The sequence below is a fragment of the Mesocricetus auratus genome, unplaced genomic scaffold, assembly GCF_017639785.1.
Source record: "Mesocricetus auratus isolate SY011 unplaced genomic scaffold, BCM_Maur_2.0 Super-Scaffold_100013, whole genome shotgun sequence".
In the NCBI taxonomy this organism is placed as follows: Eukaryota; Metazoa; Chordata; class Mammalia; order Rodentia; family Cricetidae; genus Mesocricetus; species Mesocricetus auratus.
In genome coordinates, this window is record NW_024429196.1 from 55083843 (window position 1) to 55104975 (window position 21133).

Here is a 21133-nt window from a genome sequence, read left to right on the forward strand (position 1 = left end):
GTCTCCATCTTCCACAGGGAAAAAAAACAAAAAGCAAAACAAAAAATAAAGCAAAGTAAATGAGAAGTTAGAACAAACATGGTTTTGTTGTCTTGTCCCCAGTTTATTGATTAAGAATTAGATGTGAAGGGACCAGCAAGATTGTTCAGCTAGTAAAGGTACTTGCTGCCGACCGAGCCTGAAAAACCTGAGTTCAAAGCCTAATGAATAAAGAGAAAAGACTTCTTCAAGTTGTCCTCTGACTTCTATACATACATCTTGGCATGTGTCTTCCCCCCAAAAATAAATAAATAAATGTTTAAAAAAGTCTTTGGAGGGCTGGAGAGGTTGCTCAGTGGCTAAGAGACTGATCTTCCAGAGGTCTGAGTTCAATTACCAGCAACCACATGGTAGCTCACAATCATCTGTAATGAAATCTGGTTCCCTCTTCTGGCCTGCGGGCGCACATGCAGGCAGAACATTGTATTCATAATAAATAAATTTAAAAAAAAACTTTGGAAATAATTGAGATGCCAGAACTTTACATGAACATCCTGAGTCTTTATGAGTCTATTGAGAGGTAACTATTCTAGGTAACCCAGTGCAACCATTAGAAAATTGACTGTGCCATACTGGATAGTCCCCAGATTTTATTTTGTAAATATCAAGCTTAATTTACTTGTAACCTTCATGCAGTAAATCCTGTTGGCCCCACCCCTCTTGCAGATAGCTGATCTTGGTGTGGCTTCCTTTAAGACATGGAGCATACTGACTAAAGAGAAGCACAACAAGCAGAGGGAAGTGAGCAGCATCTCCAAGAAGAATGGAGGCACGCTCTACTACATGGCACCTGAGCACCTGAGCGACATCAACGCAAAGCCCACAGAGAAGTCAGACGTGTACAGTTTTGGCATTGTACTTTGGGCAATATTTGCAAATAAGGAGCCCTATGAGAGTAAGACAATCTTAGATGTGGGATTTTGATAGAAATCAAAATGTTACACGAGGGTTGGTGAGATAGCTCAGCATGTAAGAGCATTTACCACCAACCCTGAAAACCCGAATTCAATCCAAACTCCGGGACTTATATGGAGAAGGAGAGAAGTGACTTCCAAAAGTTGTCCTCTGACTTCCATATATATACCGTGACACCAAATATATCTCCTCTCTCTCCTCCTCTCCCTCTCTCTCTCTCCCTTCCTCCCTGTCTCATACACACACACACACACACACACACACACTAAATTTTTGAAATGTAATAATTTTTTTAAACTTTGACGTAAAACAGTGGCCCTCAGTGAATCCTGTTAAAAATCCATGATTATTTCATAAAGGCTGGCCGCACATCTGATTTATTCACTGCTAATGTCTTTAGCAGACACACACACACACAGACACACACACACACACACACACACAATGCCTGGATGTAATCAGGAGACTCTTGTTTAATTAGTCAACCCAGTTTAGGATTAACTCATCAGGTGGATTGACCCTGTTATCTTTACAGCTTGGGAGTTGCTGTAAAACTTCAGGATTCCTCCTGGAGTAGGAATGGCCTTTCATACTACTAGGCATGTATCATGTACTTGATTCTATTTGTGAATGAGCCTTTTTCATTACCTACTGTGGGCAGTTTAGTCAGTTAGGAATCTAAAGATGGGTAAGTCTTTGTGAAGAGGCACAGTCATCCTTGGGTTTGGTTAAGCATGGAAAGGAGTGGCTCCTTTTTGTAAACTCTTCCTGATTATCAACACCAGTAGATTAGGGACCATCATCTATGCTGATCCCTCTTAAATCTCAGTCTCTGACCATGACCAAGACATCCATTAGCCTGTTAGACCCAACACATACATGTACCTCAGTAACCTCCAGAGCGGCACCCCCAACAAGCTCCCAAGTTTATCACCACTCTTCTGTAGCTCCCTGTGCTCACCATCCGTACTGAGTTGCACAATAAGCAACTTCAGCATCACCTGAGACTCAGCGTAGTCCCCCTCTCCCACATCCAGTAAAACCTCAAAAACTGAATTCAGCAGCTAGGGTCAGAGCTCAGTGTTAGAGCACTTGTCTAGCATCTGTAGAGCCCGGGGTTCTATCTCTAGCACTGCCTGAAAAACAAACATGAACATCTCTCTGTCTCCACTAGTCTCCTTATTTCTGCTGCTGGATCCTTGAGCCTTCCACGATCAGAAAGCAGGCAAGATGGGCAGTCATCTTAGAAGGCGGACAGGACAGGGTGAAGAGCTGGTTCAGTGGTTAAGAGGACTAGCTACTTTTCCAGAGGACCCAGCTTTGATTTCTGGCACCCACATGTCTGCTCACAACTGTCTGTAATTCCAGTCCCAGGGTATCTGACACCCTCTTCTGGCTCAATGGACATTAGATACATGTGATGCACAGATATAGCGCAGGCAAAACACCCATACACATAAAATAAAAATCAAGGAAATAAAAATTTTTGAAGTCAGAGAGGACCATCTTGGCTATTTAAAATCCTTCAAAGACTCCCATAGCCTTCAGGTTTCCAGTGTAAAGTGTGAAGCCCTTTCTGGTTCCACCCTGGCTTCTCTCCACCCTCCTCTCTGTCTTCCCCTCACGTCGGTGTGCCCACTTACACTGGGCACAGGTCACTGGTGCACATGATTTCTGTCATTCCCATCCTGTCAGTTCCCTGCTGCCCTCACTTGCAGTCTCCCTCAGGAGTCTTCCTTCCTGGTCCTTTACCCGACAACTCCTCCTTTTCTGATTCAGGAAAATCTTGTCAGACTTTCTGTTCTCCACATGATTGTGTTACCCCTCATATTTGCTACTGGAATGTCAGTTATCGGTGTGTATTTTAAGTCACTCTTATTAAACTGAGCTTCTTAAAGCCCAGACCATACTGGGTTTGCCTCTGTATTGAACTCTGGGGAATGCCTGGCTTTACCCATGCAGTTTGTTTGTTCTGTGAAAAAGTAGCTTGGTTTTGAATTTTGTCACTCATCTGCAAAAGTCAATGCCTCATTCTGTCATCTCTAGACTACGATAACTCCTTGTCACAAGGCTGTTGCTCTATAGAGTGAGACAGCCATGGGAAAAGCATATACTAGGTAGAGACAAAATAGCAGTAGGTACTGTCATCTTCCCGCTTGAGAATAGTGTAGGACTGAGAACCCCAGCTGAAGTTTATCCCTCTTTGCAGACGCCATCTGTGCTGAGCAGCTCTTGATTTGCATAAACTCTGGGAACAGGCCAAATGTGGAGGACATCATTGAGTACTGCCCAAGGGAGATCATCAGCCTTATGGAGCGGTGTTGGCAAGCAGCCCCAGAGGACCGGCCAACGTTTCCTGGTAAGAGCGGGTTGTGTGCCTGTTTAGGATGCATCCCATGTGTCACTTCAGTAAAGTGACAGCGGTAGTTTAGTTACTTTTCCTGTTGCTGTGACAAAATACAGGACAAAAGCAACTTGAGGGAAGGGTTCTGCCCACTATTCCAGATCTCATCAGTGGCTTGGCTTTTCTAGTGACCATCCCCTGTGCTGAGGCTGTTTACTCCCCCTGCTTCTTCCTAAATGATACCTTTATTACAGTAGAAGACTCGAGGATTTTGAGAGCTGCCTGCTGTGAAACAAGCAGGACAAAGGCCAGGGTTGCAGTTGAGAAATCGCGTCGTGTGTGTGTGTGTGTGTGTGTGTGTGTGTGTGTGTGTGTGTGTGTGTGTGTGTGTGTGTGTGTGTGTGTGTGTATGTGTGTGTGTGTATGTGTGTGTGTGTGTGTGTGTGTGTGTGTGTGTGTGTGTGCCAAACATCAACCAAGGGCCTTAAGCATGCTCAGCTCACACTCTACTGCTGACCTGTACTTCTAACAATCTTCTTTTCCTTTGTTAAGACTCTAGTCTTCATTTGTTTCCAGATGGGTTATATTCCCTGAGCCATTAAGCTGTTTTAATGTCTTTGGCAGGTAATGCTAGTGTTTCTGTTATCTCAATGTTGACATGTTATAGTCCTTTTGTCAGCTAGTATAGAATCTTTCTGGTTTAGTGTAGGGAGTGTTTTTTTCCTATTTAAAAATTACGCACTTTGTATCTTTAGTGTGCCTCCTACTTACGATATCTTCTGATTCTTCGGATGCTGCTAGTAGGGGCCGGGGGAAGGGTATATGATAGTAACCAGCACCTTGCTGATGCAAAGTGAAGGTTCAAGGTCCCACTCAGCCCCATCAACCGTGGAGTCAAGGACTCTGATGCTGCTGGTCTGAGTTAGAGATCCAACAGAGTCCACAAAGTCCCCGTCTCCACTGGAGTGGAGACTCCTCATAACCACTGGAAATTGACAAACGCCCCTGCTGTCTCTACAAGGCTTTCTTGGACGCATTGCCAGTGCAGAGAAAGGGAGTATCTTATTACCAGGCTGTTCCCATGACCTACTGATGATATGGGATTGGAAAAGCTTATTACCAGCTTCAAGCAGGAAAGTTCTAGCTTCCTCTTTGATCTCTTATATCATCTGGGAAAGCCTCTCACCAGGTTGGAAGTTGTCTTAGTTACTGCCTTATTGATGTCATAAGATATCAGAACCAAGGCAAATTATAGAAAAAAAAATTTGGTGGGGGCTTACAGTTACAGAGGACTAGGACTACCATGGCAGAGAGCATGTCTGCAGGCAGGCAGGCAGACAGGCCTGGTGCTGGAGCATTAATAGAGCTCGCATCTTAAGACACAATCTAAAGGAGAGAGAGTTAACTAAGAATGACTTGGGCTTTTGAAACCTCAAAAGCCTGCCCCTGGTGGTACACCTTCTCCAACAAGGCCACACAGCTGAGGACCACGCATTCAAATATGTGAGTCTCTGGGGGACCATTCTCATTCAGACCACCATAGAAATCTAGGCTGGCCACCGTGTTTGTGGGAATAGGGTGGAATCACGGGTGTTTTCTGTGGTGTTCGCTGGTTAGTAAGAGTGATCACCAACCAAAGGTTTTGTGTGCTAGTAGGCTGCCCCGTGCTTAATCCTCTGGCTAGAAAGAGCAGGCTTTTGTCATTGTTTTGCTGTTGTCTGTGACGGATGATATTGCTGGGTTGCTAGCTTTTCAGATTTAAGTATGGGATGTATGAGGCAAAGAAAAAACACAGTGAACTTACTCTCATGTGTTTTCACAGACCCTAAGGTCCAAGCCATCCTGTCTACCTTTCTTTCTTCCAGGGTATCCATATGTTTGTTATGTATATAACATCTAGGATATTTCATTGTACTTTGCGGGGAAAATATGGCTAGTCCATTTTCCTAGGACTAAAGATTTCATGTTTTCTTTTGTTAAGATAGTCCCTCATTCTGTAGTGTAGGCTAGCTTGGAACTCACTATGGAATCTAGCCTAACCTTGAATTTATGACAATCCTTCTGTCTCAGCCTTGCAAATTCTGGAATTACATGCGTAATTCACCATGTCCAGCAATACCCCCACCACCACTTAGTAACTCTAGCTTTTTAGTGCCAGAAAGACAAAAAACTTGAAGTTCAGTCATCCTTATTTACTTGGAGATTATACCACATCCCAGGACTTTGTGCTGGGGCCAGAGCAAGGCACACCGTTCTGTTGGAGCCAGGGATTGCAAGTGTTAACCCTAGTCTATCTACCTGGCATTGAGCTCTGGTCTCTTCATCAAAGGCACTGATTTGGAGCTGCAAACTTTATTTCATTGCTTTGTCTACACACTATGGTAAGTGACTTAAAAATAACAGATTATTAATACTTTTTAAATAAGAAATTTAGGGGTCTGGGAAGATGACCTTGTTGGTAAACTGTCTTGAAAGCAGAAGTATCTGAGTTTGACTCCCTCCCCCCTCTAAAAAAGCCAGTTGTGATGATAAGTACTTGGGATTTCAGTCCTGGGGAGGGAGAGACAAGCAGATCCTGAAGCTCACTGGCCAACCTGACTAGCCTTGGCAAGGCCCGGCCAGCAAGAGACCCTGTCTCAAAAAGCAAGGTGTTTTGCGGCTGAGGAATAGCTAAGGTCATCTTTGGACCTCCACACACACTCACACATGTGAGCATACACACACCCATTTACAAACATGCTCTCTTGTATGTGCACACACGCGCGCGCGCACACACACACACACACAACACGATACAAAATTTAAAGGATTGTTTTTCCATGCAGGCATTGAAGAAGAATTTAGGCCTTTTTACTTAAGTCAATTTGAAGAATATGTAGAAGAGGATGTGGCAAATTTAAAGGTGAGTGATAAAGCAAGAACGCAGAACAGCAGCGTACCCAAGTACGTTATCAAGCATGGCAGCAGAAGCAATGTAATTAAAGTAAGCTAGCATAGGGAACACAGAAAACAAAATTAGCAGTCGTATGAAGTATTATGTTGGCAATTGGGCCAGTTTCTCCATTGAAATGTATGAAGCTAGAGAGAAGTATATGTACAAAATTTAAAAAAAGGAAGGAAGGAAGGAAGAGAGAGAGAGAAAGAAAGAAAGAAAGAAAGAAAGAAAGAGAGAAAGAAAGAAAGAGAGAAAGAAAGAAAGAAAGAAAGGAAAAGAAAAAAGATACCCAGCATTAAAGAGACTAGAAATTATTACAAGTGGGTCAGTCATTCTGAGGGATTTATTTTAAAAAAAACAAAACCCTGCCTGGGGATATGGCCCAGTGATGGATAATGCATGAGACTTTGAGTTCTGTTGCCAGCACCACAAGACAAGCAAATAACCACACACACCAAATAAATAAATAAATAAATAAATAAATAAATAAATAAATAAATAAAAGTCACCAAATAGAAAGAGAATGAGAACATACAAAGAAATAAAATGCTAGCCCATAAGCTAACGCTGAGGGAGGAGTCGTGGAGAAGCAAGCAGATACTGCTGGGAATCACATACATGCTGTCAAGAAAAGCTAGTTCCTCTATGTACTTCCTCTGTGCTAAGTTCTCAGTGGCAACAGCATCTAAGGCTGAAGTGGGGAGTTTGGTATCCAGAGTAAGAGAGGTATATTAAAGTCCAGTTTCCGAAATCCAGCCAGCTAAGAGGAACAGAAACCTGCATACACATCTGTGTACACACACACTCCTTAGTCATCACTGTGCTGCCATAACTGTCTTAGGATCATATACCTGCAGATGTGAAAAGGAAACTTTAATAAATAAACCAAGCAAGCAAACTGATTTTCAAGGATGTAAGTAGGTGGGTGGGTAGGAGGTGGGTAGATGGGGAAACTAGCAAGAATTTACAGACTTTGTAGGGATACTTACACTATAAAAGGGACATATAGTAATCAAGGTAGATACTAAGGCAAAAAAAAAAAAAACATTACCTCACATAGGAATGCTTGATAATGACAAAAAGGTTCAGCTCACATAAAGCTAACAGTAGATTTCAATATGGACATACCCATAGTAACATGTCCTTAAATACACAAATCAAAAATTTACAGAACTCAAAGAAAAATAGAAAAATCCTCAGCCATGCTTAGAGATAGTAATACATCCTTCTTTAATTAATCTAAATAATCAGTAAGGATTATTACTTACTGTTTGAAAGTTAACTTTTTAATACACTCAGCCTAATACAAACATAAATCTTTGTATCAAATAACTTTCAAATAGCTACTGCCTTAAATTTGTTTTCTTATTGTGATAAACTAGCCTGACAAAAGCAACTTAAAGGAAGAAGGGTTTATTTGGCCCACAATTTCAGGTTACAGTCCATTACAAGAAGATCAAGGGAGGAGGAACCTGAGGCAACTAGTCATATTGTAGCCCACAGTCAAGAGCAGAGAGCAATGAATTCATACACCATGCTAGTGTCTGCTTGCTTTTTCCTACTCTCAAGGATCCTCTGCCAGGGGGTAGTACCATCCACTGTGGGCTGGTCTTTTTAGTAATCAAAATCATCTCCCATGGATTTGTCCACAGGCCAGTCTCGTGCAGACAGTTCCCATAGACTTGCTCACAGGCCAGTCTACTGCAGACAGTCCCCTCTTGAGACTCTCTTTCCAGGTGATTTTAGAGTATGTAAAGCTGACAATTAAATTAGCCATCGCACTTACCTTGAAATACTTTTCAAAAATACAGAACTTTTTTTAAATTGACATGAATAACCATTTATAAAATGATTATAATATGGAGCTGGAGAAGTTCAGTAACTAAGAGCTCTGACTACTCCTCCAGAGGACCCAAATGCATAGAACCCAGAGGAATCTTACATATCAGAAAGACAAGCTACTGCATTAAATCAGACAGGAGCAAGATGTAGTAGCACACTCAGATGGGTCAAGTAGACCTCTGAGTTTGAGGCCAGCCAAATCTATATAATGGGACTGTGTTTCAAAAGCAACCATAAAAACAAACAACAACAAAAATGCAGAGACAAAATACTAAAGTCAGCAAATCACCCAAGAGAATGCTCAACCAGCAACTGCATCAGAAAAGTAACCCTACCAGCAATGATGGAAATCAAAACGTATTAGTTGATACAGAGTATCTACAGATGGGCAAACATGGAGAAACTTTTCAAAAAGACATGAGAAAAAGGTAAATAAATGCTGGCATATGGTTATGAATTGAAAAAGACATATAATCCGATAAAGCTGTTAGATTTCTTAATGTCATTGACACAATACTAATGGAAAAATCCCGCCCAAAATCTGCAGTGAACTCAACAAGCTTAAGTTGGTATCCGGGAAAAAGAAAGAAATAATCACACCTACCCCAGGAAACCAATGTATAGCTAAAACAATGTTTTTTAATAAGAATCATCAGAAGAAGAGAAAATACCATGTCACTGACCAACAAATTTCAGAACTGTATCTGGTATTGGTGATAGTAAGTGTTGGTAAATACAGACTACCCAATTAATGAGGTTTCTTGAACTATAAATTACCTATTAGGCATTATAAAAACCTGTCCTTGTGTGTGTTCAAAATGATAGAAAATTGTCCATGCAAGCATACTCACAGCCTTAGGAACCCATCCTAGCATATACACTCAAACATGTAATTTCATAAGTTGTTTATGCTTTAGTTGATCTAAACCCACATAACTAATATTGAGAAGAGGTAAAATGAAATGTGATGATACAGAAGACTCTTTAAGACTTGTTACTGAAAAGCACTATTGTGATTCCCTTTGTAGTGTGTGTGTGTGTGTGTGTGTGTGTGTGTGTGTGTGTGTGTGAGCAGTGAGCACGTGCACACATTTGCATGCTTTGGAATGTTGCATGTCAGTACCTAGAGGGAGAAAAGGGCTAGGTATCCCATTCTGAATAAGGATTCCCCATAGAGAACAGACTAGAGGGCTGGAAGGAATGGCACATGGAGATGACTCTACGTGTTCTGCATTGTATGAATTTTCAAAACTCTTACCTAAATATATTGTGTAATGAAAAATAACTATAAAAAGAAAATCACTTTTACAAAATGTTAAAAATGGGTGAAACTGCTGGACATGGTAACACACACCTTTAATCCCAGCACTTAGGACGCAGTTGCCAGTGGATATCTGAGTCTGAGGCCAGCCTGATCTATATAAGCGAGTTCCAAAACAACCTAGGACTACATAGTGAGATCCTGACTCAAACAAAACAAACAAAGCTATATCCCATGATAAATAAAAGCAATATTTAAAGCGCGAGAAGGTGTGGACATACTAATGTGGTGTGGCATTCCTTCCCAAGTCATGCATTTTTTTTTAGTGAATAGTTTTGAACGGCTTACTGATGTGAACATTCTGTTAAGAGCAAAAATACAAGTGTGAGTAGAAACAAATTGTGAAGGAAAGTTACAAAATGTTAACCTCGTTCCTTTGGTAGGACTTTGGAAAGTGTAATTTCCTACATTTTCACATTCTCTTTAATAAAAACGTTATTTAACATATGGAAGAAAATTCTCTCTCATCCCCCCACCCCGATCCTGGGGATCGATCTTATCATCAATGCCTGATGCATGCTAGGCGAGTGCTCTACGACTGAGCTGTATCTCCACCCCTGTTTCCTGTTTATTGGGATAAAATTGACTTTTCTAGCCATTTTAAGTGTACAATTCAGGGTTGCACAGCCACCACCACTTTATATTTCTAGAATTTTAGCAACCCAAACACAAACTCTACTTACTAAATAATAAGTACCTATTTCTCCTCCCCTAGTGGTCTTTATTCTCTGTCTCTGAATTTACCTGTTCTAGGTAGCCCATGGGAATAAAACCATATGGTGTTTTTCCATTTGTAGAAGCATTTTGCTTACCATGTCATTCATTTTGTTGCTGAATAATATCCCACTGTGTGTATGATACCACATTTGTCTGTGCAGTCAACTGTTGATAGATGTCAGAGTTGTTCCTCTCTGTGAACTATTTTTGAATGTTGCTGTGGAAACAGTGGTGTACAGATTTTTGTTCTGAGCATGTGCTTTCAGTCCTTTGTGGTATTTACTTAGGCTTGAGATAGCTAGGCCATATAGACATCTTGTCTCACATTTTAGGAGCCTTTACACCATTATCCATGGCTTCTGAACTGTCTCCCCGTTCTCCACCAGCAGTGTACAAGAGTTCAGTTGCCATACTCTCACAAACATGCTGTTTTTATGTTGCTCTGCTTTAGCCATTCTATTCAACATGAAGTGGCATTTCCTGGTGGTGGAGCGTCTTTCCTGTGCTAGCTCTTGTTCCTGTTAAATTTCTTCTTTGGAGAGCTGTCGATTCAGTTTTTCCTCGTTGAAGGTGTTTATTGTTTTTGTTTTAAAGAGCCAAAGCATATCTCCAACTCATGATCTACCTGACTCAACGCCATGTGCTGGGGTTATAGTCATGTCCCACCACCATGCCTGGCTAACATAATTTGTGCTTGGGATCTGGCCAGGACTTTATACTGCCGGGGTCAGGTCAGTATCAGTCCTAGGCTGCAAGAGCCATCTATTCTGGACTGATGTCTTTAGGGCTGTGTTCAGAACTAGTCAAACAGCCCCAGGTCCGACCCTGAGTGGGGGAGTGTGGATCAGGGAAGTCCAAGCTACACAGTGGCATTAAGGATGAGACAGAGACATCTTGTCGTTTCAGGAGAGCTCTCAGTCATTACTGGAGACTACGGTTTATTCAAGCATCCTCTTAAATAGCTTTCCAAAAGCAGTACTGGAAAAAGACATCTATTATGTATATATGGCTGACTAGGAAACACTTCCTTTAACCCTAGAGATGGTCCTAGAAAGCATGCACATACACAAGCCCTCAGACATTCTGTAATGGCATGTCTCACCAGTCTTCAGACACATCCCACTAGCCCCCAGGCACATTCCACTAGCCCTCATGATGGGTTTGGACCTAGGTCTATTGTTACACAAACTAGAAACCATTCTCCACTGTGGCCAGGCCATCCAGAGGTAACCAGCCAGCATCTAAAAGACAATAGAAGATTCGAGCTCCTGGAATTGAGCTGAGGCTTATATCCGAAAATACCACAATCAGGCCCCGACATTACACATGCTGGGCAGTATTCTACCATTGCATTATATCCCCAGACCTCCATTTGCTGGTTTCTAAATTGGGTTATTTGTAGAGGTGAAGGTGGTGGTGGTAGTTGTTGTTGAGTTGTAGATGTTCTTTATATATTCAGAATATTCATCTCTTATCAAATATATATGGTTTACAAATATTTTTTCCCATCCTGTGGGTTGCCTTTTTACTCTTTTGATGGCTTCTTCTGATGCACATACTCTAATTTTGATGTGACAAAAGTTTAATTTGATTGCATGGCAATTGTTAGCTGTGCTTTTGGTGTCATTGTCAGGAAATAATTTCAAGGACCAGTGCCATGACCATTTTCTCCTACACTTTCTTTTAAGAGTCTTACAGTTCAGCACTATAATTTGGATCACTGATGTATGTTGAGTGACTTTTTGTATATGATAAGGATCCATCTTCCTTCCAGTTTCCCCTCTCTGGATGCTCCAGAGCACCCTGGTCAAACATCAGTTGACCATGTAATGAGGATGGGAGAGTATTTCTAGACTCCCTTATTCTGATCCTTTGATCTGTGTGTCTGTTTTATTTAACTGTCAATGTTTGATCTCTGTCACTTTGTGGTAACTTGAGATTAGGAAATATAAGCCTTCCAGTTAACTATGTTAATTTGACATATCATTTTATCTGGAAAAATATTTAATTTGTGAAAAAAGTTACTGCTTATTATATTTGTGTGAAATGTCTTGGTTCGTTTGAAGAGCTTGATTCTTTTCAGAATAATTTTCTGCTGATTACTAAGATATGTGTATCTTCTCAATTATAGAAAAAGTATCCAGATCAAAGCACAGTTTTGAAGAGAATGTATTCTCTCCAGTATGATTGTGTGCCCTTACCTCCAAGCAGGTCAAATTCAGGTAATGTCTCCACTAATTTGCTTATTCATTCATTTTAGCCCCTAAAATACTTCTGAAAACCATATGGAAACTGGATGAAAATGTAAATTCAAACAGCTGCCTTAAAAGAATTAATGTATGTTCTAAAATTTTGTATGTTGGAAATTCTTCTTAACTGTGTGTTCACCAGAATTGTAGTGTTTTGACTCAAGCAATCTGATACATCTCATAGGAATACAGTGACAGTTCTGTAGGAAGTTGGGGACACATTGGGTACAGAGTCCTTGAGAATACTGCAGAAAAGTTGGTCTCAGATCCACACAGGGGTGCTTTTTTTACCACAAAAGGGAAGACATCATGTGAGATACCATCTGGAGCAAATTTCCTAATCTCTTCCAAACCTCATCCGGTCATGGATATAATGGCCTGCACTACCACAAGCTGTGTGTGTGTGTGTGTGTGTGTGTGTGTGTGTGTGTTTGTGTGTATGATTTGTTATAATACATTATATAATCACACATATATATGAGTTATTATATAAACACGTGATTTTTTTATAAAAATCATATATGTGTGATCTCTTTGTGTGTGTGATTTGTTATAATTCATTGTGTAATCACATATATATGTACACGATTTATTACATAAACATACATATGTGATTTATTTGTGTGTGTGCATGCCTGAATATGTGCACCACGTATGAGTAGTACCCATGGCAGCTGAAAGAGGACACCAGATCCCCAGGAACTGGAGTTACAGGTTGTTATGAGCCACCTGACATGGGTCCTGAGCTGAGAACGGAACCCAAGTGCTCAGCAAGAACAGCAAGTGCCCTTAACCACTGTGCCATCTCTCCAGACTTCCTACAGGCTTTTAAAGAGCAAAAGAACAGTAGGATGTGCACAGAACATAGCTGCTACTGTTTTAGACCCCACATGGTTTCCAAGGTGACAGTCACCTTCTAGATCCAATGCAAGTTCCCTTCTGCCTCAGCCATCCCTGCAAAACTCTGTTTTGTTGCTTGTAATAATCCCATGTTTTTCCCTGGCAGCCAGAGTTCCTGCATGTACTAAACCAATAGGGGATCATTATATGCTTTTCATGAATCTTATTTTCAGCCTGTCATTCAAGGACAGGTTCATGGAAATGTTCATGTTTTATTTTGTTTTTCATATTGATCCTTTCTTCTCTGCTACAGAACAGCCTGGTTCACTGCACAGCTCCCAGGGATTCCCGATAGGACCTGTGGAGGAGTCCTGGTTTTCCTCCTCTCCAGAGCAACCACAGGAAGAGAATGAGCGCAGTGTGCAAGCTAAACTTCAAGAGGAAGCCAATTACCATGCTTTTGGAAGATTCACAGAGAAACCGGCAAAACTGCAGCCCAAGCAGAATGTGGCTTACAGCAGAGAGGAGGAAAGGAAACGAAGGGTCTCCCATGACCCCTTTGCGCAGCAGAGACCTCGTGAGAATGTTCAGAGTGTAGGGGCCAAAGGTTTTTCTGATCCCAGTACTGCCAGTCATGGAAATGCTGCACACCAGCTGCCAGGGCCAGCCAGCCACACACAAGTACCATTCTGGAACAACGGATTATATAGTCAGCATGGGTTTGGAACTTCAGGTGCAGGAGTTTGGTATGGGCCAAATGCAAGCCAAATGTATAATACTTACAAAACTCCTGTACCTGAGACCAATCTACCTGGAAGCATACCCACCATTCCATTCATCTCCTTGCCACTAGCAGGTAAATTAATTTTTAATAGTCCCTATCTTGTCCTTTCTTTTTTCCGCTGAAAATGAAGCCACCAGTAGCATTGTCATCAATTCTAAGTTACTGATGGGGACAAAGAGTAAGTTACTCAGAGCCTTCAGCTGGCAAGTGCAGTCTTCCACATTGAAGTGTTCTCCATCAGACCACATGGTCTGCGATTGTGTTTGGTCTGTGACTCATCATGGATTTTAGACCCTTATAACTGATAGGTATCTCTCTTTAGCCTGTGAGACACCAGTCTCTCCAGTAAGTGGGAAGTATTTTCTTAAGTTCTTTTATCTTCTTGTCTTCTGAGGGTAAGAAAGAAGTCAGGTATTTTTGTTTCTCATTTATATATAGACTACAATTTGTGGTAAGAAAGGTATTTTTCATCTTCCATAGCTCTCTCTGGTGAAATCCAAACTAATTGATATAGTTTCTAATATTCTATCATGGAAGTAGCTTAGCATCCATCATTTTACCAAATAATAGTTCCCATGATACCTAATCCTACCCAGATGTCATCCATTAGCAATAACTGTGCTGTGTCCTCGGGACCCTGGAATCAGCAGATGTTGAGGAAGCTTTGAGAACCACAAAACTTTCTAAGTGGCTGTGTATCTCAATGATACAGAACTGGCCTAGCATGCATGAGGCCTTGTGTTCCTTGATACAAAACAATTTGTCTTTCAAAATGACAAATTCCCCAAAGTGTCCTGCCTTTTCTGTAGGTTTTCTTGTAAACTCTATGGAAAGTACATTGAGCTAGATATTAAGTGAGATCTATACTGTACATATACTCTGAGTGGGATGTCCTTTTGCTTCCTTTGCGTTTACAGCTAAAATGTTTTGTGTCACCATTGTATTTTATTCACTCATGATTAATTGAATAAACATTTCTAGAGCACTTCCTGCTTTGTACCTGGCTGCTAGGGAACTGTAGCGTGAGCAAGCAGCCTGAGCTCCTTCCCTCACAGAGCTTGAGTCTGCATGGGTGGAAAGCAGTCATCACCAGTATGTGATGTGTTATTCTCTGGTCCTGGCTCCATATGAGTAGCCCGGTCTTAATAGTTGGCTGCAAGAGTCCTTACTCTGTCTTTAAGCTCCAGTCTTGCCAAGAAAACATCCTCTTTTTGATGCTGAGTTTTTGCCAGTAGTAAGGGGAATCACAGTTCACAATCGGTCATGGAATTCCTATACCCTGAGGAGGATCTCACAGAGGTGATTCTTCTGTTTGCTCCTCTGATCAGACAGACCTAACAAATGTTAGCCTTCTAACTCTTAACTGCCTTATAAGGATGGTGTGTCTTCCAGTAGGTGGGAAAGAAGAATAAAGTAGTACTTGGTTAACTATTATTTTGTAGAAATCTCAGTCTGTCTGTCTGTCTGTCTCTGTGTCTCTCTATGGGTGTGTGGGAGAGAGAGACTGTCTGTGTGTATGTGTATATACATACCTAGAAATGAAGTCATATAGTAATTCTATCTTTAATTTTTGAGAAAACCCTGTAGTGTCTTCCACTTTGGTTATACCATTTTCATTCCTAATAAGTGGGTGCTTCAGTTTTCCACATTTTTGCCAATACTGGTATCTTTCTTTTTAATGGTAGACATCATAATGGTTGTGAAGTCAAATAGTCACATTATAAAGAATTGACCGTTAAGAGTGTCATAGGATAAGCAATTGAGCATCTGTAATAAAGTCCTGCACCTTTACATGCCGTATGTTTTTCTCTTGTGCTCAATCTCATGCACTTACCTATATCTTTTTCTCTACTCAGATGAGTCCATAAAATGTACTATATATAATAGTTCTGGTGTTCAGATTGGAAACTACAATTATATGGATCTTGGACTGAGTTCACAACTACCAGACAACATGTGCAAAGAAGAGTCAGCTCCCAAGCACCAAGCCATCTTTGGTAAGATGTTTATTAAGGACCAGTGATGGACTGAGGTGTAGCTGTGGTAGCTTGCTTGTCTAGCATGCATTAAACCTTGTATTCAGTCCCCAGCACTGAAGGGAGTTTTTAAAAAGGGTACAATGTATTATGACTTGGACACTTTTTGACCATTTTTGCTTGTCAGAAGAACATATAGAATCTTAATTTTCTTTTAATATCCTCTCAGCAAGACCCTGTCTCAAAAAGGAACCAGAATTCAGCTTTCTGATTAACTTTGGAGGTTGGCAGTTTTGTTTTGTTTCTATGAAGGGGCATGAAATAGGCAAGGCTCTGTTTGCCCATCATGGGAGTGCAGAAGCAGCCACAGATAGTCTGCACACTGATGAGTATAAATATGGTCCCCAAAGCTATTTACCAAAAGCAGGAGCCAGAGTGGTTCAGCAGGCTGCATACTTTGCCAGTCGCTGAGCTACCTCATTGGAAGAGTGACCTTTAGATGCCTGGGAGATGGGTTTTTAGCTTTTGAGGAACTCAAGTAACCTTTGTGACTCTACTGACCCCCAGGGCTCTTCTTCTACAGAGACTGACAATTTACAGCTCTTAGCCTGTTATCAGAGTTGACTGATTCTGCAATGTGGTGCTAATGGGAGCTGAGGAGGAGTTTGTGTTTTCCTTAGATTCAGCCTTCTGAGGTGGAATGAGGACCAAAGACTGTTAGGATGACTTTTCCTTTTTCTTTCTCTCTTTTGTTTTGGTTTTCTGAGATGGGGTTCCTCTGTGTAACAGCCCTAGCTGTCCCAGAACTTTGTAGTCCAGGCTGGTCTTGAACTCACAGAGATCCACCTGCTTCTGCCTCTCGAGTGCTAGAATTAAAGGCGTGCACCATCACCACCCAGCCCCTTTACTTACTTTTATGAAGGTCTAAGATAATGGAGCTTGTGACAAGAGAAAGACCATGTATATAATAAAATGAAGTGTCAGCAATTTGATGAAGGGAGAGAAACCCTTGAAAAGTGCATGTGCCTCATCCCTTGAGAGATAAGGGAAGACTGTAATTAAATGAGGGAAAGAAACCCTTGAAAAGTGCATGTGCCTCATCCCTTCAGAGATAAGGGAAGACATTGTAATTAAATGAGGGTTGCACTTCATCTCTGTGTCCTTATTAAGAAGAAAGTCCCAAAAGAAATGTCCCAGAGAAACAATAATCCACCATCCATTACATCCAGTTAGTTTAACTAGAACAGGACTGCAGGCAGAGGTTGAATATAACAGCCATGTAGGGGATTTGTTCATGAAGCCATCAGTTATGGCTCAGAAACGTGTACATCTGCCAAGAAGGAAGGCCACCCTATTTTAAGTCGTATAAAGACTCCTTAATGACTGCAGTTGGGCCAAGTATTGCCCAACAAGTCAATAACAGTTACTACCAGGCATGGTGGTACACATCTATAATCCCAGTTCTCAGGAGACAAAGGGACTACAGAGCAGGATTCTCTCGAGTGAAATAAAAAGTTATCTTTTTTTTGCATCTCGTAGTACTCTTCACTTTCCTGGGCCATTTCAGCATTGCAGACACTAGAATGTTCACATGGACTATAGGCTGAAGCTTCTTCTCTTTTCTATTTGACAGACAACACCAGTAGTCTGACTGATAATCACCTGAACCCTGTCAGGGAAAACCTGGGAAGGCAATGGAAAAGCTGTGCCCGCAAGCTTGGCTTCACTGAGTCTCAGATTGATGAAATTGACCACGACTATGAACGAGATGGGCTGAAAGAAAAGGTTTACCAGATGCTCCAGAAATGGCTGATGCGGGAAGGCACCAAGGGGGCCACTGTGGGGAAGTTGGCCCGGGCACTTCACCAGTGTTGCAGGATAGACCTGCTGAACCACTTGATCCAGGCCAGCCAGAGCTAAGCTTGAGTGGGCTCTGGCAGTGGGAACTAGACTGTTCACCAGGTGCACAAGCCCTGTTTGCTCCCTGGCCTTCAGAACTCTTATCCCAGATCAAGCCCTGCATCTGCAGTGTCATGCATTTTGGAACTGGAGAATGGGAAGAGAAGTCTGCAGCCCACAGTAGTTCTTCAGAAAGTACAAGCATGAAGGTTGCCGCAGGACCCAGGACAAGGGTGGGGAGGGACGACAGGGAACTAAAAAGAATAGCCTATTGGGTTTTGAAAAGTAGAGGTGTTGGATGAGAAAGATGGTCTTGGTTCAGCTTGTGCCATAGTCTTCAGTTATGCTATTTACTCAGTTTCCTGTGGTTTCATTGGGTGAGGGAGGAAAAACATTCAAAGAATGTAAAATCTACCAGCTTCCTCTAAGCACAGTAAAGTGCTGCTCAGAGAGATGCCTTATATGACAGCCACAGTTCTTCCTAAAATTATAGGATGTTAACTTTAGCATCCAATGCTGTGCTGTCATCTTAAGCTTTAAGAATCATGTGCAATTCTAGTCTATCAAATTATAAGTTAATGGGTTAAGGAGCGCTAAGCAGGAGGAGAAACTACAGGGCAGAGGGAGGACATCAAAACCCAGCACTCACCACTGAGAACCGCTGCTGATTGCAGCTACTATAAGAACGACTGTAAGTTTCTAAATTTTCTCCTACATTCTGGTGCTTCCTGACATTCCTCAGCCTGTGCACCGCACAGAGGGAACTGGTGTGCAGGAAATAACAATCAGAAAACGTCACCTCTTCCTCCTTGGACATGACCAAAGCCTTTAGCAAGCCCACGTGCCAACTGAAGCTGCCTGAGCCAACTGCAGTCACTGCTGGTGTTTGCAGGTCAGAGGTGATGCAGTGACAGTCTGGCTGTCAGAAAAGATTATGGTGTGTCATTGACAACAGTGAGCTGTGATTGTCTCTCCTGCAGCCTCAGAAGATACATAGGACTCCTGGAATGGACTGTGAAGCAGCTTTGATCTTGTTGACATTTTGGCACTAGTTGGCACTTCATCCTTCACTGTTGGCCTATCCTGTACTCTGTAGATTATTGAGAAACGTGTCAATATTACACGTCAACTCTACCCACCAGATGTGACAAAACAGACAATGTCTGTATACAGGCTGCACGTTCTTTGGAGGGAACCTGCTGTAACTTTATATGCCTCAGTTGTTCTGTCAACACATGCTGGGTTCATGCCTTAACTGTACAGAGTGCACATTGGAAGGGAACTGGAGCAGGGAAGTTCCAGGATTTCCTGGAGGAACCTGGATAGTCTTTAAATTCTTTCCTCTTAACCTATATTCTAATGCTGTTTTAAGAAGACAAAATTAACACGTATTTTTAATGGAGCTTTGGGGGAAAATGGCAAGGGAAGCCAGAGCTGTTTTTGGAATTGCAGTAGCAATCGGGGTCCTAGTGTTAAAATCATGTCTATTAAGTGTTCTGCAAGGAAAGAATTGTGGGTCCATTGCAGAGGATAGGTGCTTCGGGTCCAGGCCCAGATTGTGACCACAGACTTCCAGGTTGTTTCCATGGGTTACTGACCATGCTCACCACTGACATCCAGACAGTTGCTCAGCACCTCGAGTTGTGGCTGAACCTGTATGAGTTGAAGGGCAGTTAGCAGATGAAGCCTTATAACATCATGGGGGTGCTGACCTTGTACAAGAAAGGCCTTGAACCAGCTATACGGAGCCAGTCATTGGTAGGTTAGACCGGAAGACCTTCATTTGCTCTCGGCACCTCATTGGCTGCCCATGATGACTGATGACTTTGTGGTCAATGGCACCTACTCCAAACAAGTACATGGGATGTCGGAGTCTCTGGGACCCCAACATGGACTCAGAACACCTCTTTACATCCTCCTGCCAAGCTATGCAGAATGCTTCAGGACACTGAGGGCCCAAGGAGACTAACCGTGCTCCCAGAACACAGAGTTATGTTTGGTTCTGTTTTTAATAAGATACCCTTTCTTTAAAAGAAAAAAATCTGAAATAAAATTTTATACTTTATATACAGGGTACTGAATGGTGTTGGTATGAATATACTGCTCATGTTGGCATTTCTTGTGCATTAGAGTATGCTCATAGTGAAAAGGTGTTCGTTCCCAAGCAATGCATTCTGCCCCCAAGAGGCCACATCACCAAAGTCCACATGGCTCAGAGGCCTTTCTTTCAACTCAGCTCTTAAGTGCCATTCTGAAAAGCCACATTTACCTCGGATGGGTTGCAGTGCGAGCCAATTTTTGTTTTTGTTTTTCAAGACAGGATTTCTCTGTATGGCTTTGGAACCTGTCCTGGAATTCGTTCTGTAGGCCAGGCTGGCCTTAAACTCACAGAGATCCACCTGCCTCTGCCTTCCAAGTGTTGGGATTAAAGGTGTGCACCTAGCTCCAAGTTCCACTTGTATGCTTGGGCAGAAGCCAGAGAGGCAAGGGGAGCCAGACCAGAAAATGGGGAGGAGACTCCACAGTTGCTCCCAAGCACAGGTGTTCCACTTGCTGTGGTTGTCATCCCACCTGTTATGTGCAGGAACGAGAAAAGGAGCTCCTCAAAAAATCTTAACCATTTACTGTAGTGTATTTTTCTTTGCCTTTTAATGGGTTGTTTACAACAAGATGCAACCTATCAGATATTTTCAATCATTTCACTTTAAATTAATGAAGGTTCACAAATGAGCAACACACCCACTCGGTGGCTCTTTTTCTTTAGTATTTAGTGTGTTCATGTGTGCTACCGTGCTCATGTGGAAGGAGTCAGCTCTCTGTTCAAGTTGGGCTAAATGGCATCTTGATAGTGAGACCAAAAACATAGTTTTTTATTCCTTCACATCAGTTCCTTGGAAGAATCCTCCACCTTGTTTTTTTTTTTAACCTTGATTTTTAACCACACTTTCTAAAATGTTATGTTCATATTCAATGAAAATTCCAATAATATGTCAACTCTTGTCCACACATCTGATGCTCCTTTAACTGTGTGAGTACTTAATCTGTTCTGTTATTATCCCAGCACTTGGGAGGCTGAGGCAGGAGGATTGAGTATCCAAGCATATCCAAGCAAGGCTAGCTTCATGCTGGCTGCTTCTCCATGGTATAAGCAATTTACAAAGTTATCTAAAAGGTTGACATCCAGTTTCATAGTTCATTACTAATATTACCAAAACTTGAGCCAATGAACCAATTGCTTCTTCCTTCATGTCCAGGTTTTAGGGCCAAGTAAG

At 41.8% G+C, this 21133-nt stretch overlaps 1 protein-coding gene across 12 annotated transcripts in view; it reads left to right on the forward strand.

Annotated features, from left to right (window-relative positions):
- Ripk1 (receptor interacting serine/threonine kinase 1) overlaps positions 1-19926 on the forward strand; it is a 32810-nt gene extending 12884 nt beyond the window's left edge. For all 12 annotated transcript variants that reach the window (XM_013110590.3, XM_021225018.2, XM_040755790.1 and 9 more), the window contains 7 exons: positions 706-934; positions 3164-3313; positions 6124-6200; positions 12245-12335; positions 13516-14058; positions 15843-15983; positions 17596-19926. In XM_013110590.3, the coding sequence (XP_012966044.1) occupies positions 706-934; positions 3164-3313; positions 6124-6200; positions 12245-12335; positions 13516-14058; positions 15843-15983; positions 17596-17882 (1518 nt within the window). In that variant the 3' untranslated portion in view covers positions 17883-19926. The remainder of the gene's footprint in view (positions 1-705; positions 935-3163; positions 3314-6123; positions 6201-12244; positions 12336-13515; positions 14059-15842; positions 15984-17595) is intronic.
- The last annotated feature ends 1207 nt before the right edge of the window (positions 19927-21133 follow it).